This window comes from Megascapheus bottae, chromosome 5 (assembly GCF_031878675.1).
Source record: "Megascapheus bottae isolate mThoBot1 chromosome 5, mThoBot2.hap1, whole genome shotgun sequence".
Taxonomy (NCBI): Eukaryota; Metazoa; Chordata; class Mammalia; order Rodentia; family Geomyidae; genus Megascapheus; species Megascapheus bottae.
This window is the reverse complement of record NC_143513.1, coordinates 8,355,800-8,383,329: the sequence shown is the minus strand read 5'-3', so window position 1 is coordinate 8,383,329 and position 27,530 is coordinate 8,355,800. Positions and strand designations below refer to the sequence as shown.

The 27,530-nt window shown below is 42.7% G+C and overlaps 1 protein-coding gene across 1 annotated transcript in view; it reads right to left on the bottom strand.

Moving 5' to 3' along the window:
- Positions 1-27,530, bottom strand: part of Aoah (acyloxyacyl hydrolase) — a 141,300-nt gene that overhangs the window by 46,785 nt on the left and 66,985 nt on the right. Inside the window, exons 9-12 of the mRNA XM_090332629.1 lie at positions 26,816-26,864; positions 24,611-24,659; positions 22,697-22,791; positions 6,471-6,559 (exon numbers count right to left, since the gene is read on the bottom strand). Of these exons, the coding sequence (XP_090188755.1) occupies positions 6,471-6,559; positions 22,697-22,791; positions 24,611-24,659; positions 26,816-26,864 (282 nt within the window). The remainder of the gene's footprint in view (positions 1-6,470; positions 6,560-22,696; positions 22,792-24,610; positions 24,660-26,815; positions 26,865-27,530) is intronic.

Sequence of the window (27,530 nt, the reverse complement as noted above, 5' to 3'; positions counted from 1 at the left end):
CAGAGTTGTTTCCCCAACATTTGCTCTAGTCACACAAAAGCTACTTTCTCAGAAGGCCTTTTTAGTAGCCCTCATACCATTGGGGCAATGAGCCTCAAAGGAGAACGGGAGAATGCAGTTACGAATACAATGAATATCCTACAAAACTGAGAAGATGAGGGAAGGAATGAGTGAGAATGTTGAAAGTGCTAGCATTGGTCAAGATGCATTGTATTCATAAACTGCCTCATTAAATGGCAACTCCTTTGTACAACTCCGTAAAGATAATTCTAATACTACTACTAATAAAATGGTCCTCAAGAGTAGTACAAATAGAAAGGATGGATTCCTAGCAGAAGAAATGGTCTTGGGTTGACCTAAAGTAGTACTTGAACAGGCAAAAACAGTTTCCCCAAAGAGTCATCCACCTGTCAGAAGTGTGCAAGATGAATCAAGTATGTGATGTCATTCAAACAATAGTGATGACATTTCTGAGGCTGTTTCCGATTCTCTAGTGATATTGTACATTCAAAGTTCCCATTAAATATTGGGGAAATCAGTCCCAGAAAGGATGGGGCCTCCATGGCTAGCTACAAGATCGGTGAGGGATGCTAAATAATTTGATGTGAAGCCTTAGTACAGAAGAGTGAGAAGATTCAAATCAGGTCACTTAGCAGGGCAGGAGTTTGGCCTAGTGGTAAAGCGCTTGCCTAGCATGCACAAAGACCCAGATTCTATTCCTTGGTACCACATACATAGAAAAAAGCCAGAAGTGGTGCTGAGGCTCAAGTGGTAGAACTCTAGTCTTGAGAAAGTCCAAGTGCACAGGACCTAAGCTCAAGCCCAGGATTGGCAAAACAAAACAAAACAAAACAACAACAGAAACAGATAGGCTCTTCTTTGAGACAGGACTTGGATGGGAGTGAGATCAGGTGAGTTTGGGACCAAGGACATGAGTTAAAGGCTGGTCACATGTTCTTTTAGTCTTCTGATGGCAGCGTAACTCCTGCATCACTGATTCACCAGAACAACAAAGGTTTAGGTTGAATCTTGTGCAGATAAACAATCTCTTGATTGTCTGGGGAGACTGGCAAGGGGCCAGTCATGCAAGAAAAGGGGGAGGAGAAATGACTAGATAGAGAAAGTTCTGGAGTTCAGATAAATATTAACAACTTATTATGACACCTTTGGAATTTAGAGCAGGAACATAGGCTTCCTGGGCATTATGCTTAATGATTCATGAGCTGCCACACTCAGACAAGATAGCCTACCTGGCGGGTCAGCCTCGCAATGAGCTTTCCTCCCCTGCTGGTCCCAGAGCCTGGAGCAGTTACAATGCTCTCCACCCTGGTGTCTCCCAGCCCCAGATTTGTTTCTAAGCCACTCTATTATGGTGGACACTAAAGTGTGCTAAAAATGAAGAGATCTAAGACTCTGGAAGCTTATAAACTTGAAACCATCATCTACAACAAAGAAGACTGTTTTCATAATCTCAAGACACATTTGTGCAACACTGTTGTCTTAAAATGTGTCTTCCTCATAAAATGCTCTTGCAGATTTCCATGTTGTTTGGTAATTAAATGAGTTTAGAGAGTCTCATAAATGAACGAAGGCAAAAGTGTACCTGTTTTGAGATACACGAAGGTTGTGTGTGCACGTGTATATGTATGTGTGTATTTATGTGCATGTGTGTGTATTGTGTATGTGTGTTTTTATGTTTGTGTGTATGTGTGTGTATTTGTGTGTATGTGTGTTTGTATGTGTATGTGTATATGTTTCTGCATGTGTATGTATGTTTGTGTTTGGGTGTGTGTATGTCTGTATGTGAGCATGTGTTTGTGTATGTGTATGTATATCTGTGTGTTAGGGGCTCTGCTGATCTTTACACTGAATGAACTTGCATTCCTTCATTTAGATGGGTGTTTCCAAAGCTTGTCTGATGTAAATAAAGATGTGTGTAATACCCATTGATATCTTGTAGAATGTATATCTCAAAGAACAACTTTTGAAGACAATTGGTGGAATCAGCATCTGAGCAGAGAAGGCCCCTAAAACTCCACATCTTGTGAGCTTCAAGAGTTCTACAAGGTTCCAGAAGTGTGGCCTAGTGGTGGAGTGCTTGCCTAGCATGCACAAAGCTCTGGCTGTAGCTCAAGAGCTCAGGCCTTGAGTTCGAGTCCCAGGACTGGCAAAAAAAAAAGAGTTCTGTGAGGGGGATTTGGAGAGTGCTCATTTTCTTTGATCTCTACTGATGGTGAAATTATAGTATACTGCACCAAAATTCACAGAGAGGCTTAATTTATCTAACATTGACCAAATTTGCCTGGAAGAATTTCTCCCCTTTGTTTTGCATTTTTCTATATGGTGACAGAATTAATCATTTCCTTGCAATTCACTTTCTTCAATTTATTGATTATGTCATAAATATTTCCACACTGATTTGTGATTTCATATCCCAATGAATTGTGCTAATTTCTGGTACAATGTTGATTATAGGGCACAGGTGAGTCCAAGGGTTTAAGAGGTGCTGTGTTACTTTTAGATGCCTCCCATCAGACAGCTGCAGACTTCTTTCACGTTGTTTAACGTCCTCTCTCCTGCTCCCTATCATTTCCCCCTTGACTGTTCGTTCATATAAACCTGATTTGATTTGGACAATCTGAGACAATGCTTTTGAAGGTTTGTCAGTTGCAGAGCAGCCTACAGATGGAAAAATACTATGGACTAAACTGGTTCAGCTCTTATACGGGATACCTGCTCGGTGTTGCCTACTAAGGCCACACAGTGAAGCCATTGCTCATTCGGAGGCTGAGTCTTGGCACAGGGTGAGGGAAATGGAGGCTACTGAGTAAACAGCCATTGGTATTGAAGACCACAAGGGAGCTCAGAGTAGCATCCTCCCCTTACATGGAGTTAGAGAGTTTGCTTCTTCAGTGGTGAGAGCTGACGCATGAACAGAGGGTAACTAGACAGAAGAAAGATGAGGGTCAACACCTATGAAAAGCTGCTGCATAGCAACCAGAAGGTTGCAAGTTAGAACAAAAAGAAAATATTATTAGACTGGGAAATAATTATAGGATGGAAAATATCCAGAATTGACCAGAGATAAAATAAATATTCTTGTGTATTAACTGGGAGAATATAAATCGGTATTTGGAAGACTTATAAAAAATGAAGAATGTATATACTTTGATTCAGCAATTCTTCTTCAAAGCAATCTGTATACATATCCATTAAGAGGAGGTATGGAAATGTTCAATATCGGTTCTATGATGAGACTTTGAGAATACATTGAATGTCCATCAATTGGAGAAAGAAATCACCAGATTGTAAAATACTAGGTAGTATTTTATAGCAATGTTCTTGTTGAAAACCACCTGCATTTACTCCATGGTCCCTTCACCCACTTCTCCCTAGCCAGGTGGCCACACCCCACTACTGAGCTGCCTCTGGGCTGCTTCCCTTTGTGGTCACCATCTCTCCCACCTCAGTCTTGCCTTCTTCTGGCTCCAGCAGCATTAGGCTATCACTTTTTAGACACACTTGCATCTCCTGGCCACAGCATTGTAAGTGATCCTGGTTTGTTCCCTGCTCCAAGATCTGCTTTTTGCTTCCAGGTCTCCAGCCATGGCTGTCCCTCAGCCTGTGTCCTCTGCATGTCTCTGTTAAACATACTTCTTGGAGCAGAGATTTCTAACTTCTGACCTCAGAAGCACTTTAAACTTCACTGTTGAGGATCCTAGATAGCTATCATTCACATGGATTGATACATCAATATTTATATAGAAGAAATTAAATAAGGAAGCTTGAATGAACATTTGATTATTAAATTTATTTGAACGGTACTGGGATTTGAACTAGGACCTCATGCTTGCTAGACAAGGGTTCTGTGACTGGAGCCATAAACTTTCTCCTAGTATTAATTCAAGACAACTTTTTACATGGCCTGAGCTAGCTTTGTACTTTGATTTTCCCATTCTGCTTCCCGAGTAGCTGGGATTACAGGTACATTAATAGGGCCATGCCTGGCCCCATTAATTCATCTTTTCTTCGAAAGTTCAAATTTTATAATTAAAACCAACACTGTCATTTATTTCCTTTAAGTAAGAAGCGCATTTTATTTATTTTAGATAAACAAAGGAAAGCCATAATTTGTTAATTTGTTATGTAGACATTTTGTCCTTTCCTGTCTTATCTCTGTGCTAGCAGTCCAGGCTTGAACTCAGAGCCTGAAGCTCTGATTAACACCATAGTACATGATCCACAGCTCCAGTTCCAAACCGTAGCCATTTTCAATACCGGTGGTCTATAAAAACAAATCCATCTATCATGTACACAAGGTATTTTCCTCAAGCTAACCACCAGACTTCGTTAATACTTCCTTACCTGACTAAAGCGGTTTGCTCATTCTTTGCATTTCACCTGTTTAAATGACTAGCAATCAATACCCATTGTAGAAAGTCAGTGTTCTCAGAGGAGACAAGTAAAGGGGAAGATGCTCCTGTCTGGTCTCAGCTGAGAATGTGCAGATGAAGGACATGAGGGTCACCGATGCAGGTTGTGGGAGTGCTTTGATTCAGGCCAATACACCAACAGCTTTGGCTACCATTGCTTTCAAACCATCAGTACCAATGGATATTCTCACTACACTGTTTTACTATTGCTGGGAAGACAGAATTCACTTGGTGCACCCGCTGAAGAGGCCTTCAAGACTGCATAAACACCCCAATGGGCTATGTCTCACATGTAGATGCCCACTGCTGAGGATTCTCTCTTCTTTTAGTCATGGCCAACTTCAGATGACCAACTCTCTGGTTAATTATTTGTTTAGTGAAGTATAATTACGACAGAGCTAATCACTTGCAATTATATCCCAAGTAATTTGTGAATAATGGATTTAATAAGGTTATTATACCCATTAGTGTTTAGTACGTACATGTCTTTTTTTTTAACCTGAAATTAGGTTAACAAATCTTATCTGTAAGTCCCTACTCTCCAATTTGCTGGTATTAATGCCCCAGCGACTTTGTTCAGAGGGATGCATTTCTTTCCAAACTTGTTCTCTCATGTAATATCGACAGGGTAGGAGAAAATAGATAACCTTTAACACTCGGATTCTAGGACACCGCTCATCAAATATGTATTAAATGTCCTTGAATAGACTTGGTTGTGGGCTTACAAGAATGGCTTTGTCTATTTCTTCCTAAGTGTTTGCTGTCTGGTCCAACATAACAAATTTAAACCAGTGGAAGAGAGAGCAACTTTTAATCTAAAAAATTCCATTCGATTGGTGTTTGTTACTATTGATCTCCTGGTCTTCTTTGTACTCCAGCTGGGGATCATAACTATATTTGGTTCTTCTGGATCTTTATGGCTGACTTCATGGGTTTTTTTTTATAGCTCTGATTGTTCCTCAGTGGACCTCCTCCACTGCCACCTCTAGCTTTGTTGAAGCTGCTTATCTAATTAAGCACTGGTCTGTAGAAGGTCACAGACTAGACTGACTCCTGATTCTACATTCAAAAGTAAGACATTTAGATAGCCATAGATGGGTTCTGGTGGCTATTTTAGTTGAAGATTGGGCTTATCTATTTTCGTGTCTAGGATTTGCTGTGAAGGAAATAATAGGAAGGATGGACAACACATGATGATGACGATGATGATGATGATGATGATGATGATGATGATGATGATGATGCTTTCTACTATTGCTGCCTGAGGCAGGGAGGGCTGGCTCTGTCTTGCTGTCAGACCTGAAGGTAGAGCTCTGTCCTCTCCATCTTTTCACAAAAGAAATCCATCATAAACCATTTTTCTTTTTCTTTGATTTTTGGTGGTACTGGGAATTGAATTTGGCCTTGCTTGACTGTTACTCTGCTACTGAGCCAGGCCTCCGGTCTTTTTTTGCACTGGTTATTTTGAGATAGGCTCTTGTTTCCTGGACAGCTGTTTCTCACTGTCCACCACATGTAGGATTGCATGACTTCTCCAGCTTCTTCCATTGAGATGGAATCTCTCTGGCTTTTCTGCTCCTGGTTAGCCTGGAATTTGGATGCTCCTTATTTCTACCTCTCACATGGCCAGGGTGACAGGTGTGAGTCACCAAGTCCAGCTCTTGGTTGGGATGAGGTCATGTGAACGTCCTTGTGACCTCAGCATCTCAAGTGGCTCAATAAATAAGCATGAGCCATTGGGGCCAGCCTTTCATGTGTCTTATATCTACTAATATACTTTCCATCAGAGGGAAACTACAGGCTGTCCCTTCCCCCTGGCAGGAGAGCACGCCTCCCTCACAGCATGGATATAGTACAACACATACAACTTCTCATTGACTGGTGGCTGGGCTGGAAGCTAGCAGGCTTTGTCATGTATCATTCATGTTCTGGGACCATTCATAATTGTCATTTCAGCCTCTTTGGAGCAAGCTCTGTCTCCCCATCTTCCCTTGTGCAGATACATGTAAGTGTCTGAATGTGTGCACGCGCACATACCTGCTGGACTCCAGGAATCCAGTAGCTCCAGATAGTTGGGGCCAATCAAACTCGTTGGTAAGAGCCATCGGCAAATTCAAGAAGGAGTTCTAAAGATTAAAAAAGGATAAAGTTGCAATTATTGTTTAAAAGTCACTTGTTTTCTGTTGGCACCAAGAAGATTGATTACCCACCATGCCCAACTCTCTCTCTCTCTCTCTCTCTCTCTCTCTCTCTCTCTCTCTCTCTCTCTCTCTTTCTCTCTCTCTCTCATTGCTGGTGCTTATAGCAGATGGCTAGACTTTCACCTTCTTCAGGGAATGGCAATGGTGAGGGTCCCCCCATCAAGTGGCTTCCGGTAGGTTCTGATGAGAGGACTCTCACAGGGGACCTATCAGAAGATAAGTACACTTTCCACTTAGGAATTTTCTGAGATCTCCACTTTTCAGTTCAGAGTGTTAGAAGTCAAATTGGCTGAAGAATAATATACAAGCTCCTGGCAAAAATGCGTGTTGGCTTCGTAGACACACCCTTCTTCAGTCAATAGGGTCTGATGTCCCAGACTGAACATGGCTGTGATTTTAGGTCGCCCCTTGGAGGTGCTAGAGTTGACCACAGTGGGGGAGGGGGAGAGAGAGAGAGAGAGAGAGAGAGAGAGAGAGAGAGAGAGAGAGAGAGAGAGAGAGAGAGAGAGAGAGAGAGAGAGAGAGAGAGAAGGAAAGCCCGAGGATTCACCACAGATGTGGATGTCACCATGCAACCCTTCACAATCTCAGCAGTATGCCAGCAAAGGACCATCCCCTCAGTCTTGGACAATAGAACCATGGGATGAAATCAACCTTCTCCACGTGTGGTATTATGTCATTAACAATGGAGAATGTGATATCCCTTGTAGCTATTGTGAGCTGGGTGAGTCAAGAACTCACTCAGAGCCTGGACAAAAATAGACTCCTGTGAACCACATTCTTATGACTGGTACAAAACCTGCAGAAGTAAATGTGGTCTGCTATGAAATCTTATTGTTCTTATTTTTAAATAGCAGCCTCTGGGGCAAATCCCTTCTGTGGTCTAATTCCTAGAAAAAAAAGAAAAAGCTTATCTGAACCAGTACATTTGGAATAGAGCTGCCCCATTTGGCAAATACAAATTCAAACAAGGGATATTTTGTAGCATATATGAATCCTGTGCAATGATTGGTCTGTAGGCATATTAATATTTTATTTATTGTTTTTCTGAAATTCAGATTTAACTTGGTGCCTGTATTTTATCTGTGAAGATGGGTCTTTATTGTTCTTTCTGAATATAGTAGAACATGCCTGTTATAAAACTTCCAGCACTGTTGTGATTTACAGTAAAAATAAAAATGCTTGTCCTCGGGCTGGGAGTTTGGCCTAGTGGTTAAAGTGCTTGCCTAGCATGCACGAAGACCCAGGTTCGATTCCTTGGTACCACATATATAGAAAAAGCCGGAAGTGGTGCTGAGGCTCAAGTGGTAGAGTTCTAGCCTTGAGAGAGTCCAAGGACAGTGCTCACGCTCTGAGCTCAAGCCCAGGACTGGCAAAAAAAAAATGCTTGTCCTCTTCCCCAAGGAGTGCAGTAATCACTGTTTTCATATTTTGTCTTCTAAACACAGCATATAAGAAATCTACCTTAAGTCTTTACACTCGGAAAAATTCAAGTAATCTTTCTTTTATCAGAGCATTAGAGGATAATGACAACTAATATTACTACACATGTACATTTCTCAATTGTGTACATTTCTGAGTTGAATCACATGTCATCAAAAAGTGTTTTGAGGTCTTAACCACCTAGGCCTCAGAATGTGACCCTAATTGGAAATAGTGTCATGACAAGTAGTTAATGTAAGTTTATACTGGAATAGAGTTGGATGTTATCCAGTACGGCTGGTCCTTATGAAGAGGGGAGAAAGACACACTGAGGCAAGGGCATGGTATAGGTTACATAAGGACAGAGGCCGAGATGATTCTCTAATAAGAGAAAAAGATTTTCCCAGGTGATAGAAGGGTGATATAGCGCAGATTCTCTCTCAGACCTCTGAGGGTCATAGTGCCACTGACATCTTGATCTTGAATTTGTAGGCTGTTTGGAGACAATACACTTTTGTCTCAAGCCACCTTGATTGTAGCCTTCAGAAGCAAATATATGAGCTGAATTGGAAAATTGCAGTTCTTATTATCCAAGGAATGAAAATATGTACTTCTATACTCTGTTCACATGCTCGTCAAAATACGTCATATAACAAACAGCAGTTACCCTAAAGTGCCTTGAATATTATCCAAGTGTCTCCTTCCTGCAGCAAACCCAAGATCTCTGTCTTCGCGTTTATCCTAAATGTGAGGTCTCACATTTGGGGATTGGAATTGGGAGAGAATAGTAAGAAAGGAGGGCTTCCTAGAATACACATGTGCTAATTATGATTCATATTTTCAAAGAAGCAGAGATAAATTCATCAAGAAGAAGCTCCCAGGAGATGTCTCCGAGGATGACTGAGTTCCAGTGACTGGCAGATTGTCAGTCAACCTTAATGGGAAATAAGACTGTTGAGCAATTGGTCAAGATGATTTTATCCTGGAACAGGATGGCCCACTATCCAATATGGCGGTTGGCACCCACCACTTTGCATTTGAAGTGCCACAGTTCCTAAGACTCAGCTATCTTGTGTTTTGATTGATTTCTATTTCTTTGCCACTGTGAAGCAGAGCTTCCCTCTTCTTGCTCCCACGACATCTTTTGGCTTACAATGTGTGTTTGCAGTAGGATTTGAGAATATTCAATTCTTCTAGTGAAGACAAGAAAAACAAATAGAATGGATACAACTCATAAGCTGTGTTAAGCAGAGATAGTGAGTAGGCGAGTGGTTTATGAGGTGTAGACAGAATTTATGAGCTGTGTGAAGCTAGTGAGTAGTCTGTCAAACATGCTAAAAGTTAGGAGAGGAATATACTCCCTCCCCACTACCTCTTTGCCTTTTTCTTGCTCATCTGTGCCATGTTGACCCCAGATATGGAAACTGGTCCTGGAATTAGGTTTTTGATTCTGGATGGAAATCCTCTTCCTTCCACAAGCTGAACACAGACTCTGTTAGCACAAGAAGGTATGTTGAATACCTCTTGTAGCCTGAAACAATAGTTTTCTGAACAATGCTAGCCAAGTGAGAAAAGGGTTTTTCTCTGGGAATCACAAGGCCTGTCTTCTATGTCTGATTCTATGACTGTAAGACTCCAATATGTCAATACCACATGGCTGGGAACCAGCTCCAGACTTCACAAGGCCCCTATTTGAAATCAGGCCAGCGAGCAAGATTTCATCTTCAATTATGGAACAGGTCATGTTGAGGGCAGGCACAGGACAGGTAGAGCAATAGGAGGGGACAAGGACTTTGAAATTTGGGATCTGTATCCCCACAGTGTTATTCCAGCTCAGTCTCTCTGCAGAAATCCCAATTTCTTAGTAAGAAACAGGGTATCTTCCCACCGGGGAGATTGCTGGAATCCCTTAGGCTCGCTGAGAAGCTAGTAGCGCCTGGGATCATCTTCTAGAATTTGAGCTGCAATGGACAGTGGCAGGTGTTGAACTGCAGCTGTGAGCAGGGTGTTTGATTCCACAGATGGAGCCCTGAAGGACCGAGGAGACCAGCTGCAGAGGTTTATCGTAGTGATTTGATTAACTGTGAAGCAACACAAATTTGGGTTTTCCTGATTGAGTGTTTTAGACTTCACTTTTAGTGTTATGGCAAGATTTACTCTTCCTAGCTTGTGTGTATCAAGGAAGATACAGCTTTATAAGTACTGAAGCTCAGTTTCGGTACGTGTGATGACTCCATGGATATTACCTTATCTAACCCAACAGAGTTGTTCGGAAGACCAAAGATACATGGAGTGACAGGCTGACACGAAGCAAAGCATTGTGGTTAGATGGAAGCCTTGCATCCCTTTCTGCGAGGATTGCCCCATCTCTTTAAGGAAAAATGAAGCTTATTGCTAGATAATAGAACAGATTCAAGTAGTCCCGTGGTAACCTTGACATACACTTTTTTCCTTCCTAAATTTGGTAGATAAAAGAAAAATTATAGGTCTTAATGGCAAATGTTTTATAGATCTTAGCAAAAAAGAGAACATAGTAAGTCATATTACATTAAACATTGAGAGCCTTATCCATGCAACATGATATCCAACACATTTCAGGCATTTAAGTCAAGGAAAATGAAAATGAAAATTTTCATCCTTAATATTTACTTCTTCTTCTTGAGCATTCCTGTTCTCAGGAGCTCATTATAAATGTATCTTAAAAGTACACTTATAGAGAGTCTTAATATCTATCAGGGACAAGAAATTTCAAAATAAAAAAGAGTCTGAGCCACTCAATGGGAGAGTTAGGTCAATTGTCACATCACTTCCAATTTTTCTCTGATTTTCATCCATCATATAAATATTTTTATGTCATCCTTGACATGTTTGCTATTTCTGCACACTTTCATTTAACAGTGCTATGTGTTTCCATGCACTGAGAAAATTCTCTTTCTTTTTAATGAACATATAGTAGACTTAATAAGGATTTGTGAATTTTTTTGCCAGTCCTGGGCTTGAGCTCAGGGCCTGAGCACTGTCTTGGGACTTTCTCAATGCTAGAGCTCTACCACTTGAGCCACAGTACCACTTCCAGCTTTTTCTATATATATGGTACTTTAGAATTGAGCCTGGGTCTTCATGTATGCTAGGCAAGCACTCTACCACTAGGCCAAACTCCTGGTCCCAGATTTGTGATTTTTTTGGGGGAGGTGAGTCATTGGGCTTGAATTCTGGACCAGAGATCTGTCCCTGAGCTCTTCAGCTCAAGGCTATTGCCCTACTCCTTGAGCCATAGCCCTACTTCCCACCTTCTTTAGTGTCTCATCTTCTTTAGTGCCCGGGCTGGCTTTGAACCTCGATCCTCAGATCTCAGCCTCCTCAGTAGCTAGGATTACAGGCATGAGCCTCTGTGCCCAGCTTGATTTGTGAATATTTTAAAGCTATTACTTGGACAGGCAACTAATGTCTGTGTCCTTTGAGCTTTGCTAAACAAGAGAATGTAATAGCACCAACCAATTACACAACCATTGGGCTCTTCTGGTCTTCTTTTGACAAAAGGAAGATCCTTGGTAGCTTTGTTTCACTATTCACATTTGGAGCCTCTCCATGCAGCGAAGCTGAGGACAATTCTCAGGGCATACTCCCTCTTCTAATAATACATCTAGCTGAACCAACTGGAACTGATTATTTTCAGTCACCTGGAGGACTCCGCAGGTAACTGTTATAAAGAGATGATGAAAGATCTCATCAGTTAACAGAGTTTTATTTCCTTCTTAGGAGTTAAGCTCTCAAAGCACACGAGAGGATTGTGGTTTAAGGAAAGAAGAGATCATCTCTTGAATCTGAGGTTAAAACCTCCCAGTTGCTCTAGTCTAAAAACTACATCAATTAGGAGGTGGCACTAATGAGACTTCTCGCCTTTAATGTGACTCCTGCCTGTGCCAGTCCACTACCCATCCCAGTTTGCATGAACACCAAATTATGAAAATTTAAGGGCTATCCTTTTTGCTTTTCTTTCTTACTGATGGAAGAAAGAGAAGCCATATCAAATGCCTTTCAGGTGCCAGACACTAACTTAATAACCAGACTTGGTGATTCAAAGACACCGTTCTCTTTCCCTTCTTCCTTCTGCCTTCTATAAGAACTTTTTTATGGGTGACCATTATTCATCAAATGCTAGGTATTAATGCCTAAATATAGCATAACAATTAGTACCTGCACTTCAGGCAAACAGCATTAAGAAGGGAAGTCCTAGCCCAAAGAGAGGTAGGGAAGGACCAGGGCTGAGGGCTGGCTATGACCCATGGACGATTTCTGACTTTTTTTCTAATGTGTAGCAATATCCCACACAGGAAGGATCTAGTGAATGGAACTCAAAGCGGGGTAGGGGGGACTTGAACTGGCAATGTCAAATGGGACTGGGATTTGAAATTAGATTCTGGTAGAACGAGGAAGAGGCAGGTTAATTGAAGCAGGCCCTCAGTAGACTATTTGTGTACATCTGGCTCTTGCTTTTCTCCAAGCTGCCAAATGCCATGGCATCACAGAGTTGGCTGAGCTGAGTGTGTTAAGAACAAGACTTCCTGGTTTCAACCCCAGCTGCTGAGGAAATCATCTCCCAGATCTTGCTTTGGTTAAAAAAAAAAACCCTCAGAAATCCATATCATGTGAGAGTTGTCACCGTGCTTTCCTCCTTTCTTCTATGGAGGCCATGCCTGTGTGCTTTTAGTATAAATACTGAAATGATGCATGGCTCTGCACAGATACACATGCCATTTAACTTACACATGGGGTGCATACTGACTTTCTATACACTGAGAATAGCACACACTACAGCCCGGAGGTCTGCTTGTCAGTAGAGCTGGCCCCTGAAGTTCTGGGAAGACAGAGAGAGGATGCATCATCCAATCTGGATTCTGTCTCTGTAATGTCAGGCTTAGCCAGATTATGCAGCACAACTCTCATAAACCTACACTTTGATGTAGACAACTCCAAAAAAGTAATTTAGCTCTGTGGGTTTGATTTGTAGACCTTATAATCTAATGGGAATGGGATGAGGCTTATATTGAAAGAGGATCCTGGCTGGGGGTGTCATAATTCACTTCTCACATATCATATGCATGAGAGAGAAGAGAGAAGTAGAGAGAGAGGAAGAGAGAAAGAGGGAGAGAGAAAAAGAGAGAGAGAGACATACAAGTGAAGAGAAGCAGAAAGAGACATAGAGATACAGGGACAGAGACACATACAGAGAAATAGAAAGACAGACAGAGAGACAGAGAGACTGGTATCAGAACTCTGTTGAACATTACCTCAGGAAGTCTTGAGCTACTACTTCATGGAGCTTATGGTATAAAGGAAACAGATAAGGAAATACCCCTCTGATACCCAGGAAGGCCTTCCTTCATTCTTCTATGTCATAATTATATTATTAAGAACAATGAATGGATCATGACACCTATCTCATTGATTGAAATGATAAGAAAAGACAATCTGTGTACAATGTTTGCATTTTAAATGTTCAATAAGAGTTTACTAGGGGTGCTAACAGGGAAGCACAGAGAATTCTGATGGCATCCAGGTAACACACAGAGTTTTGAAAGGAAAAGAAAAGACAGGTGTTCATACTAAAGCCACTAACACAACGATGTTCATTGCAGCACTATTTACCTTAGCAAATATATGGAACCAACCCAGATTCTCCCCAGTAGATGATTGGATCAAGATGTGGTACTTATACACAATGGAATTCTAGGCTGCCATCAGAAAGAATGACTTTGCCTCATTTGTAAGGAAATGGAAAGACTTAGAAAAAATCATATTAAGTGAAGTAAGCCAGACCCAAAGGAACATAGGCTCAATGGTTTCCCTTATTTGTAATCATTAGTACATATCTAGGACTTTCCTAGCAGAGGATATAATAGCTCAAAACTTAGATACATAAGGGCATATAGGATGAGACTAAATGAAAGGAACTCTAGGATATGGAAACAAGAGCTTTATCTCGTATGATTGTTGTTCTTAATGTATGATGTTATTTCTCGTCTCTTTTTTTTGCCCTTTGATTAATCTCATATTGTTACTGTATCTGACTTTGTTACCTGGTATCTTGCATATAGGTTTATTTGTTTATTTGAAATAGGAAAGGGAAGGGAGGAAAACAAGATGATGGGGATGGAGTGGGGGAGGGAAATGGGGACAAAAATGTGAGAAGGGGTATTAATGTGTGAGAAGCAATGCACCTACTATCTGTCAAATGTAACTGTAACCCCTCTATACATTACCTCAACAACAAAAACAAGAAAAGGCAGGTGTTCAGATGTAAATGTTAGGATCTCTTTTAGCCCCTCTAAACTCACATGCTAAAAGTAACTCTCCATGTTAACCATGACAGAAGGCAGAATCTTTGCAAAATGATTAAGTCCTTGGGCTTTCCACCAACACAAATGGGAGTGGCTCAAGCCAGCCCCCTCCATCCCATGTACCACGTAAGGGCAAAGCTAGAAGACACCACTGTCCAAGCAGAGAGCAAAACTTCTTTTGTGGCTTGGTCTTGGACACATCCTAGAACCCACAATCACATACATATGAAATGGTCAAGCCCAAGATCTTTGGTTCTAGCAGCCAAAGCAGATGTAAACATGAAGTCTTGTAAGGTTAGAAAGAGGATATTGGATAAGGAGGAGTGGGAGAAACCACTTCAAATAGTATCAGTGCCAAATGCAAAATACCAAGACAGCCAAAGAGAACAGGCACACAGCAAATACTTCAGGTCTCTACTGCTGCTGTATAAACCACTTGCAAATATGTCAAAGACAAGTTAACTACCAGCAGACCAGTGACCAGAACAGATCAAACATTAGGAAACCCATCAAATGCCTGCCTAAGTTTCACCTTGAGCTCAACCCCCTCGCAGAAATTTTGAGGGAAAAGTTTTAGCTTTAACCCTGTGACTTCAGAAGGCAGGCAAGACAGTTCAGTGAATTCTAGCAAAACATGACCCATAAATGTGAACACAGAATGGCAGCCACCTTGTGACCTTCCATTTTTCCTCTTTGTTTTCTTTTTTTTTTCACCTTGTCAATTCCTCTTAGACTTTTCCTTTTTCCTTTTCTATTATTCATTATTTAAGCTCTCACTCTATGACTTATTCATCCAGTGGGGGAGTCAAATGATGCATTTATCTAATCATGTCATTCCAAATGAAGCAAGTCATGTGGTTGAACTCTGGGTACTGAGTTGCATTTCTACCAATATTTTATTTTGGGGAATTGTATCTGGACTCATAAAAGCAAGAAAATAAAGAGCTTTAAGTGTTTCATTTTTACCAAAAGATAATTACAATTCAATTCATTCACAGAGCCAAAGAAGCATCAAATTCTTTTTCACATACAGCAAAAAATATTAACGAATCTACGAAGAGCCAGAAATGGACACCCTCCCAGGATCTATAAGGCACGGTCCCACCCTGCAGTCCCTCCTCCATTTTCCTCTCTACCTTCGTCTGTCACCTGTGTCCCCTGAACTAATAACCACTGTACCCCAGACTTCCAGGCCTTGTCCCAGGCTATGCCTCCTAATCTGATGTCTTCTTTGGCCATTTAGCTGAATGCTTAAGTCTCTCTGAGATTTTCCTTGTCTGACCTGTCTACCCTCTGCTAGGTGTTCTCTTCCAGGTTCTCACCATACCTTTGTGGGAGCTTCCCTAGTCATATCCTACACATGGGCAATGGGCCTGGTCGGCTAACTTCTCAGAAAGAAGCACGTGGATATTACTGCAGGCTCTGCAAATGCATGTGGGCTCTGTTGTCCTGTTGAACTGTCCCTAGAAAAGGCATACCTGAATGAACATGGCTGTATTTCTAATAAAACTTAACATCAACGTGAGTGGTGGCAGCACTGATCCAAGCATGCATTGCGCAGTGTCCTGGGATTGTTTGTTACAGCAGCTGAATGGATATCATGTCAACTAATAACTAGTCTTTGAGGAAGGGTTGATCCAGGCACCGCTAGGCACTGCTTCATGCTGGCTTGCCTGTTACCAACACAACCTCTCAGAGGTCTTGAATGGTTGAAGCTCAATAAGCTTGGCAGGTGAGAGAACACAGGTTGAGCAAGTGTTGACTTGATCAGAAACAGACAGCCTTCCTTGTTCTCAGTCAGGGAAAGGGAGCAGAAGAGCACTTGTCTTGTCCCTCATGGCTGCTGGAAAAAGACTTCACAGTGGTGAACACAACTCTGTTTTCTGACAGAATAAATGAGAGCTAACTGGGGCGCAATGTTCCCATCTTCCCGTTTAGCATCTTTAATCTGCTAGCCTTCAACATGTTGAGAAAGCAGAAAATGAAATTGTGTTCAGTTTTACACAACAGTGGCTCTTCCTTGTCTTAAAAGAAAAAAAAACATAATGAAAAAGTACTTAAATGCTTAAATATTTCTGGAGTTGACATGCAGTTAACTCAGACGGAATTTCCATTTTATATGTGAACCATGAAAATCAGCCTTTCTGCTTAGTAGAAGCTGTAAGGGCCCTGGCAAATCCACAGAAATGGGAGACAAGGAGGAAAAGTGAATTAGTTGTGAGCTGTGGTCCTGCCTGGGCTGTTTGCAGGCTATTAGAGTCACCCAACAGGCCAGACTGAATCATCTGGAACAGGGATGAAGCATGCAAGACTGGAAAGATGGGAGTTGCTTTGCTCTTGGGTGAATATGCATTCTCGGCAGTCAGATGACGGATTCATTTTGTCCTTGACACAGCACGAAATTCAATCAGCGTTCCTTGCCTGACAGACAACAGTCTGCACAGAGTCGTGCAGAGATTTCATTATAGGACAGGCCACTGTTGTTAGGAGTAAAATACAATAATTTAAACATTTTGGGAAATTGTATCTCAGAATCCCTTCTCTGCCGTCATCTCCTTCTCCAGCTCATCACCCACATCAGCTTCAGTGAAACAGAGCTTTTAATATTTTGGAAATTATTTGAGAGCAGATGGAGGGCGAGGCGGGAGGGCAGCATTCACTGCTGGGCTTCCAGGCCCAGCCGCCTCTCCTCCGTTCCAAAAAAGCATCTCACACAGCAATTGTTTCTTCTAAAGGACAGCAGCAAACAAACAAGTGAAAGAGCCTGCAGGATTGCACTTGGGGTGTTCCTCTGGTTTTCTTTGAAGCCTTTCGAAGTTCATGTCCTCCAGGAGAGTGTGGCTGCATATGAACCTGGGCCAAGAGAGACGCTGTGTCAGGACCCAGGAGCAGGCACGTCTTTTTGGCCCTCACCAGAATGATGCTCAGAAGCTTTGACTTCCAGAAACCAGAGGGAGGAGATTCTTTACCACCTCCTTATTGAGCTAAAAATATCTCTTTAGCTTAACACTCTCTTAATCTTATTAGCTGCCAACAGGCTTCCAGGATGGGCCACATTGCTTAACCCCTGGAATGGCAGGGCAGGAAAGAAGGGGCTGCAGGAGTCCCTGGCCTGTTTACCCTTTGCAATGAGAACACTGAGTTGAGGCCTGGGTGCTATGTGATTTACATAGCTCACACTCCACTTTCTTGCACTCCAGCCACAGAATCAGCATCTGTCTCATGCAATGGTGAATCTCTGGTTATCCCAGCATCTTTTTATTTTTAATTCTACTAGGGATGCAGTCAGTTCTCTGTGAAATGTTAAATGGCTGTGTACCTAGTTCCACATAGGCAATGTTCTCTGAGCTAATGCGCTGATTTGTCTTCTATATTTTAATGTTGGCTTTGGAGATGATTAGAACCTGGTGTAAATGGTGCGATCTTCCAGAAGTCTGGAGTTTCACCCTTTGAAATGTCACTAGAGGACTCTTGACTAGTAAGAAGAGGTGAGCCAGAGCCATGAGTGGGATGAGAGAATGAGTCAAAGGTTCTTAGGTTCTGAGGGTGCTGCTTTCCTCTTTCCAAGTTTCTCTCATTGAGGTATATTTTTTGTCAGTTTATTTTCTTTGTGGCGATCTTAGGGCTTGAACTCAAGGCATGGGTGCTGTCTCTTAGCTGTTTTGCTCATGGCCGACACTCTTATCATTCAAGTCACCTCTCCACTGGCCTTCTAACTGAAGATTAGAGTCTCAGGCTTTCTTGCTTAGGCTAGCTTCGAGCTGTGATCTTCAGATCTCAGCCTTCTGTGTAGTTAGGATTACAGGTATGAGCCCAGGTGTCTGGCTGGCTTTTCATGCCTTTCAGAATTGGAACTCTAGTGTCCTCTCTCTTGAGCATCTGAAATCTCAACAGAAAGCAGCAGCTCCTCAGCCCTGAGGCTGCTCCTTGGGCCCAGGCCCAGTGCAGTGAGATTGGTCAGAGAGTAGGAGGGTGGCTGCTCATTGAATCTGAAATGTCCTCCAAAGGCCCATGTATGAAAGCATTGCTCTCAGCTTGGTGCTATTAGATGTGGAGGGATGGGGCCTGACATGCTACACAAGTGTTCTACCACTGAGCTACACGTTCAACCATGACTTGGGGAGGAATGTTCATCGGGCAAGATCAAAGGCCTAAGACAGCTGACATAATGACAGGAAAATGGTACCATTGTCCTGCTCTCCATAGCATAGTTACTGTACTGGTAAAATTTGTGAATACTAACCATTTTTATTTTCTTGCCAGTGCTGGGGCTTGAACTCAGAGCCTGGGCACTGTCCTTGGACACTTTTTGCTCAAGGTTAGAATACTGCCACTTGAGCCACAGTGCCACTTCTGGCTTTTTCTGTGCATGTGGTACCAAGGAATCAAACCCAGGGCTTTTTGTATGCCAGGTGAGCACTCTACCACTAGGTTATGCTCCCAGCCCCCATTTTTTTATTAAAGAATTTATTGACATTGATTTTTACATCATATTTTAAATGACAAGTTTAACAAACAAATGTTCAAGGAGGAAATCTCTATTTACAATCACTGGGACTTAGTATTTAGAACTTAATCAAAATTAGGCTAAGGGTTTGTATGTCATAGAAACATATTAATTTATGAAATAAAATATGTCTATAGAGTCATAGGTTTTTATGTCTATATAGTTATGTTTATATTTCCATAACCATGTCCATAGCTTTGGGTATGCAGTTACTGAGTTCTCGCTCTTGTACTCTTTGGATTCAATAGCCACATATTAAGGATACCATGCCCAGCCCCCATTTTTAATTTCTAATGTGAGTGCTTTATCAATCTATTCTCATAGTAATCTCTGTAGATTGTTTACTGCCAAAAATGCAGACAGGACTAACTCAAGTTCACATCCATACATGCTAATGTGAATTTTGTTATTTTGGATTCATTGGTGCAGAAAGCATGTGGTCAACATTCTAGATTTCTCTCCAGACTCAGCATGCTTCCCCATAAGCTCCTGCGTATGGAGAGGGCAGGGAAGAGCAGCCCTCACAAGAGGCCCTGGGGTGTTAAGGGAAGTACCCCCTCCTCAGCCCTTGGAGACCAGTTTAAGAAGAGAGAAGACAAATGCAAGGTATCAGCCAGCCTCAGTGAAAGCTGTGTGTCAATCTACTAGGTCTGGTTTGAATCCAACACATGCATGCAAAATCGGCTCATGCTACTAGCTTGTGGAAACACAAGTACTTGCCAAAGCTTGTGGGTAAGTGGCTTATCCAAGGTGACAATGACAGGCAGTGATTCTGCCCAATATCTTTTTTTTTTCTGCATTTCCTAATCAGTCCAAAGGACCTATTCTTGGTGCCTGCTACCTCTTTCTGCTTGTAGCCGTTTTTTCCCCCCTGAGTCTTGGAATTTTCCGAGTGAGTTAACTGATTTGGTTATTATGTTCTCAATTTTGGCTAGTTGGTTATGTCATCATATTTTTTGCCACTCTTGGGTTTGGGCTCAGGGCCTGAGCACTGTCCTTGGGTTTTTCTCAAGGCTAGAGCTCTACCCCTTGAGCTACAGTACCACTTGCAGCTTTTTTCTATGTATGTGGTAGAGGAATCAAACCCATATTTTTGTGCATGCTAGGCAAGCACTCTGTTACTAGACCAAACACCTGGCCCAATATCATTGCATTTTTATTTCTGGCAATTATTGTTCTACCTAAAAACCATCTTCTTTGGTCTTGGATTGCTCACAGGTGCAATCTTCAGACAATTATATTGAGAATCTGAATTGCACATTTAATAAACTATCACTCTTTCTTCCAGAAAGGTTTGTGTAGAAGAGAACTTTTTGGTTGAGTGCTTGAGCATTGTCATGTGTCTGGATTGTTTCCTTGCTTGCTCATTCCTTCGGAGAGATGACTATGTTTCCCCATGTCCATTCATTCTGGGAGGACTCAAGTTTCCCCAGTGTGGAGCAGATCCACAGGAGCATGTCAAAATTCATGTTCAATTTCTTTCATTTGGGAAGGAGAAGTCAAAGAAAATCTTAATTTCTCTAATAGGTGGAGGAGGGGACAGGAAACATTAGTACCCTCTTACATTCAAGTACTTAACACATCCCAGTACCTAGATTTGAAGACCCTTGGGGGTCAACTGGAAGCTGTGGACAGGAGAGTCCAGTTCTGGGTAGGAAAGGTTCTTGATGGGGTTTTGTACCCATGGAGCACTGGTAGGAAGATCTCAGCAGGCTGCAGGCCTAAGTGTCTAAAGGTGAGAATCCCAGAGCCTGCAGATCCCAGTGTACCCTTCAGTCTAGAAGAAGTGCTTGGCCTGATGGCTCTGTGCCTTGGGGAGTCCTCTGTTCCTCCTTCAGCCTTCTTGAGTGCCTTTGATCTTTCCCTTTCATGGGAAGTTGAAAGCCATCTCCAGCGATGAGCTACAATCAAGAACTGTGGGACTGCAACAACTCTACATAAGGGTCCAGTGCCCCTAGTGATGTCCACAGAACTGGCATTGTGTAATACAAGGGAAGAAGTAGTCAGATGGACAATTCATTATTGTTTAAGAATGATATTTAATATCAAATAAAAGTTCCACCTTGACAAGGTGGGAGGAGATTGCTGAATGAAGAAAAAAGAGCTATCTATTTATATCTGTATCATCTATAACTATTTGTCTCTCCATTCAGCATCCATCCATCCATGTATCTCTATTTTGTTTGTTTGGTTTTGAGATAGATTCTCATTATGCAACCAAACGCTTGTTATGCATTCCAACCTCAGTCTGTGGAGAGCCAGGACTGCAGGCATACACCCTCATGCCCAGCTGCCCCTGACTTCTGAACAGGATACCCGCCACTGTGCCATCACAGCAACCCTGGCTGCTGCCCACGGATTTTGGACCATTCTTTGTGATAATGTGTGACTTAAGGATACTTAAGAAGATGCAGCACCCTCTGTGCTGTTCATGTGACATGCAGACTGCCCATCCCTGACACTCTGTCTCCCATCCTTTGTCACATCATTTCCCCAGGTGTTTGCACACTGAAAAGGGAAGACAATGTCTCTCTGAGGATGTGGCAGCTGTGTGTCTGGGTGAAGGGGTGGGAATCGACATCACTACCATCTACTTCCAGCCCAGATGGAGACCCCAGGGCACCCTTAAGGGACTCACCGTAGACCACACGAATACAGCAAAATGCATGGATGCTCAATTCCCTTAAATATGATAAGGCAGTATTTGCATAGAATCTACATCTCTAGATGACTTACAGGGTTGAATGCCAATGAGTGCTATGTAAATAGTTATTATACAGTATTGTTCAGGGAATCATGACAGAAAAAAAAAACTCAGCTCATGCTCATAACAGATGCAATCGTCATAGGCCTGCCTGCACTTCTGTCTGTACTTGGTTGACTGTGGATATGGGACCTGCAGATACAAAATAGTTGACAGCATTCACAAGATCGGAGCACTGCATCAGCAAACCTCTCCTGGCACCTGTCAAGAAATGTTGACTTCCTTCACCCATCTTTGCCTTCTAGGAGTCTCTCATTGTTTATAATCTTGATTCTGCATTTTATTTATTGATTTATTTTTTGTACAGTTATTGGGGTTTGAACTCCTGCACTCCCACTTGGTATTTTCACTCACGGCTGATACTCTACTACTTGGGCCACATCTCCACTTCCAGCTTTTGCTGGTTATTTGGATATAAAAAAAATCTCAAATATGCCTGTCCGGGGTTAACTTCAAATGGTGATTCACAGACCTCAGCCTCCTGAGTAGCTAGGTTTACAGGCATGAGCCACTGGTGCCTGCCTGGATTTTTCTTTTTGAACTTAACAAGTATACTAAGGTATCCCTGCTGCTCTTCAGGAAGAGATGAAAAGCTTGTCAGTCTCTTGCTGTCTTTCCGCAGAGCACAGTGGTGGTCATCAAGTGTCCAGCAGCGTGTTCTGCCAAGCCCTTTTTGCTTAGCCAGGTAGAAAGCAAAGCTGGATAGAGCCCATCATCTTCTGACCCCACAGGGCACTGGAACACAGCCATGTCTTCCCGCTTCTCCTCATGTAGACACATGTTTGCATCTTATCTTCCACCTCTGAGATTCCTAGCAGCAACTGCACTCACCCTGGAGGGTGAATGGGAGAAACCCTGGGCCTTCATTGGAGCTCACATGGTGATAACTGTACCCTGCCTGGCAGATTTTGGTGAGGTGGGTTGGTTGTACCTGTTTGGCATTGGTATTACAGAGAGAGCAAGCAGGGTGGGGGGCATAGAAACAAAGACTGGTGCATCCCCAAATGATGTCTGGCAAAACCACTTACCCAAGACATCTGTGAAGCTGTGATCCATTCAGGAGCAATGTGAAAATGAGCTCCAGCGGAGTCTGCCAGCAAAATGATCCCCCGGGGCTGTGAACCTAGGTGGCACAATGTAGCCATGTTATTTATGGGCTGAAGCCATGGAGAAGTTGCAGACTGGGAGCAGTTGGCCTAATGCATAGGCCATATAAAGCCTATCTCTAATGGAGATATTGGAGACTCTGAGGGACAGTAGCTTTTAGGAGCAGAATGAAACTTCTAGGCCACGGGCATTGCCAGCTAAGCTGTACAAATGCAGGCATGCTTCCCAGCTTAGCCTAAAACCAACAGCAGTGCAACATCCTGTGTGAATGAATGATGGAGACCTACATGAATCCCAACTTATCTGAGTTCAGAAAAACGTATGAATTCTCTTGATTCAAGAAATAGTTTTTGTAGGACACACATAGCCCCCATTTCTGTTATAACTAACTAGAAGAGAAAATGATCTTTTGGAACAATTTAGATTTTTTTTTCTTAAAAAGATATTCTAGTCTTTGAAAACCCTTAATCCACATACACAAAAACACTGGGTGATTCTGGCGGATTAACAGACTGAGGCCATAGAAAGGTCTCTGTGCATCCAGGATGTCTACAGGTAAGAATCACCTAATCAGGTCCTGAGACCCATTCATATACACCATGCATGAGTGGATCTACATGTCACACTCCTTAGTGGCCTCACACAGATGCCTGTCACAGACAGAGATGATTTTCCATTCTCCAGACACAGTTACTCAGATGAGGCCAAAGCTTGTCTTGTCTTTCGTGGCCTCTTAGCCACAGCTTTCATAGAAGCTGGCACTGGCCTACTGAAAAGGGAATTAAGAAGGTCTAGTCCATGCAGGATGGAGCATGGTATGTCACCAGGAACCCACAGGGCAAAACTTTCATTTTGAACTACATTTATTATTGTTTCTATTTCTTCCTCTTTTGTGCAGAGCATATTAGACAAGCTTTCTACCATTGAGCCACATTCCTACTCCAGATTCATGCTTATATTTATTTATTCTTATTCATCTAAAGAAATATTTCTACACTGCATAAACGTGCTGTGCACCCTTACATTTTTCATCCTCCTCCTTGCCACTCTGAGAACATAGGGACAATCACACAATAAGTTGATTGAAGTCAAAGACTCAATGAGGGTCAGAGGCTTATTTTTGTATTTTGTTTTGTTTTTGTCCGGAAAGAGCCAAGTTTATCCCTGGGTGACCTTTAGAATGGTTTCCCTAGAAGTGCTTCTGAATGAAAGAGGGAGGAATGCCTCAGGTTCCTCTGAAGAAAGAAAATATCACAGGTCAGAAAACTGTGATGGCATCCTCAGGTCTTCTTTAAGACCCTTCATAGCCTTTTTCAGTACTGGCGGCCCAGATGTCTGTGGTAGTTGGGTATTTTTTTCTCATTTACTTTGGGGCAGCGTCTTCAGACTGGAGCTTGGCAATTCTCCCCCAGATCATTCAGATATACATCATTAGATCCAGGGACTCAGGCCTTCCAGCTGCATCTGACTTTGCAGTGTGTTGAGAAGGGCATGTGCAGAGGGCTGAAGATTTCACTTATCATCTCTCATCCTGTCCCTTTTCGTTTTGGGGAAAAGTCCAGTCTTTATCTCCTTATCTGTCCTGTTGCCTCTTCTAATGTTATTGTTAAAGTCCCCAATGCCTTAAGTAAAAAAGGCAATTGAGCAAATTAAGTTTTGCATCTTCTAGATTCTGTCGCCTCTCCTATACCTTTTTCTGATTTGTCATGGAAGCCAATGTAAATGAACCACCACAGCATAAATGTACTCCTGGCACTGCCAGGGGAAGTCTCTGTTCCTCTATTTGATAGAAAGGAACAAAAGTTGCAATAAGCACACTGACTTTTAGCTCCTACCTTCACAGAATTTCTTCTCAAATGGAATTCCATCTTTGGGATCAACACCCTTTAAAAGAGAAGTGAAGAGATTAGCAGTGTGTTTTTAAATTCATGAGAAGCCTTCAGGAAATCCTTCCCAACTGCTTTTAAAAGTGCAAAGGCAAATTAATAGATAAAACCCTTTCATGTCTCCTGAGCCGCTAATGCAACATAGTAACACTCCTGCAGACTGGGCTGGGCTGAGGAGGCTTTGGAGATGGGAATGAGAAACAATGCAGAGGCAGGGCCTCCTCCACTGAGGCATGTGGCAGACAGAGGAAAGGAACTGGGTCACAGTCTCCCTCCTCAGCATGCGGATTCTCATCAAATAATCCATGGCAAGTTCCACACTGTTAGCTGAAGATTTAAGGGTCCTGATCTATAGGACCTAAGGATGGATGCTTCTACTGCAGCAATCCTCAAGCACCCCCAATTTTTCTCTTCCTCTCCCATTCCACACTCAATCCAGAGGACATTAGTGATGTCTGGAGACATTTCTAGTTGTTACCAGAGCGGTAGGGAGAGGGTTTTTGGATGCCTCATGAATGCGGTCCAGGAAGGCTGTTAAAATATCTTTTAGTCAGGAAGACCATAAAGAATCACCCAACCCAAACATCAATAGTTTAGAAATCCCAGAAGGATGATTGGGCCAGTGTCTGGGCCACGTAACAAGCATCTGAGGCTGGAGCTACCCATTCATGCAGAAGCTGTCCCATGGAACAGGCATAAACAGTGTTCCAAGGCAAAAGTATCAGCTGGTCAAAGACATGCTGGGGTCGGTGTGATCACTCCCCTGGTCTTAGGGGTTCCCACCAAGAAGACATTGGTGACATTAACAAGGAGAGGAACCATTTGGTTTTATTTCCCCTGGGCTTCCTTCATGTAAGGAGACACTGCCTCCATGTCTATTAACATCACAGCCACCTCTGGGACCCAGTGGATGCAGCCCAGGCAGGGTGGCATTAATGGACCCCAAATCCCCTTTTCATTCCTGGTTTTGTGATCCTGGAACTACATGACCTGGAAGCTACTGTGTTTCTTCTATAGACAGGGCAAGCACAGAGCTTACTGCCTTTCTTCTGTTGCTCTGGGTTTACCTCCCTGAGCTCATTGGCCTCCACCTTTTGGGTAGATGCACCTCAAGTCAGAGACAGCAATGAGACCGTAAAGATGGCATATCTGTACCCTAATAAGCACCCTTTGCTCTGCAAAACAACTATCATGTTTAGGCTTATCATGTTTGGACCCAGAACTGCCCCGGTGTTCTTGATTCAAAATGTTCCCTCAAAAAGGCAGCAAGACTGTCCTTTATGAGTGGGGCAGTTGTCTGCTATGATTTCCACATCCCAGAAGCCACAGGATCTGAAGCACAGACCAGGTAGTACCTGACCCATTAGTGTCCTGGAGAGAGGAAAATATTTGGGGGAAAATTTTGTCCTCTTCCAAGCAGACCAATAATCCACATATTCCTTTTGAAGCTAATTACTTAAACTGTAGGATTCCTTATTTGTGTAAACTTTTGCCTAGGTGAATGTTGGGAATAGCTGAGAGCTTTAGAATGTTCTAGAGGAAGAGGGGAGGTCATGCTGCCAACAGGATTTGTCTCCATGTGAGTACTTTCAGTTAGTCAAAAAAGTGATCTCAAAAACCATAAGAGACTTTCCAAGATTTGAGTGAAGTGTTAGGATCTTGTTTGTTTGTTCCTACTTTCATACTTGAGTTTTCCTCATGAGAACTCCCTTCCATCATCTCAATCTACTATTGTGACATAGGTTGCCTTGCTATTGCTGTCCACAGACAAGCATTTACATGGTTTTCCCCCTTTCTTCCCCATTCTCTCTCAGGTAGGTGAGGATTATGAAACGGAAAAAAAAAATGGCTGCAACAAAAAGGTGACAGCAAGTGATTGGCTCTGAGAGTTGTCCGAGCGGCTTCACAGGGCTCTCCCTCTCCATCATCCTTCAGAGGGAAGGAATCAGGTGTGGGCGGCCATAAACCAGGCTAAGAGGCTGTGATGGGCAGCCTCACTTCTCCCAGTATTAAAGATGCTCTCACATCCAAGTCCAAGCAGCTGGGGTTCCCCTGGGCTCTTGTCCTTCCTTAGGCATGGTTAAGCAAGCAGGTCTGGGCTGTTGGGGGAGGTGGAAAGCAGAAAAGGAATTCGGTTGGAATCCAGTTGCTTACCCAGATGCCATTGCAGTTTGAATCCTGCTGTGCATCCCAGCTGGCTGGCCTGTGAAGAAACCAAATATGAGTGCTGGTTGGGAGGGGCAGCATCTGGAGCTCCCCAGGGAACTTTAGTTTCATAAATAACCAAGTGCCACCCCAAATAGCTGGAGAAGTCATCAGTGTTCTTCAAGGAAGGGGGTCCAAAGTGGCTGTGTGTTGGGACACACAGAGGCCTTCCTTGGCCTCTTGGGGATTGGCAGGGAGCCCTGGATGAAAGTTCTCCCTTTTCACCGTTGCCTGTGTTCATGACATAAATGGGCAGAATGGACAAGGGCATTTTATTGAGATGTTACAAGTATGCCTTTGAAATACCCAAGTATCTGATTAACCTAATGTGGTAACTTGGTGATCACAGAATAAGTGAAGGACGGCATATCCATTCTCCTCCCTTATAAAACTAGCATATAAATTACTCAAAGGGATTTCACTGTTATTTCCATACATGCAGGTAGTTTACAGGACTTAACATTCATCCCTTCTGATACTCTTTGGTGAAGCCAGAGATGTGCTGGGATGAACATCAGTGCAGGACTAAAGTTTAATGTGTCTTCCATTCCTGGGGCTCTCTTCTAACTCCCCCAGGGAGAGGCCACTAATCCTGTCCCCTCCTCCCATGTATATTTCACATGTGTAAATGGTCACATGCTTATCTCTCCCACTAGGCACCATG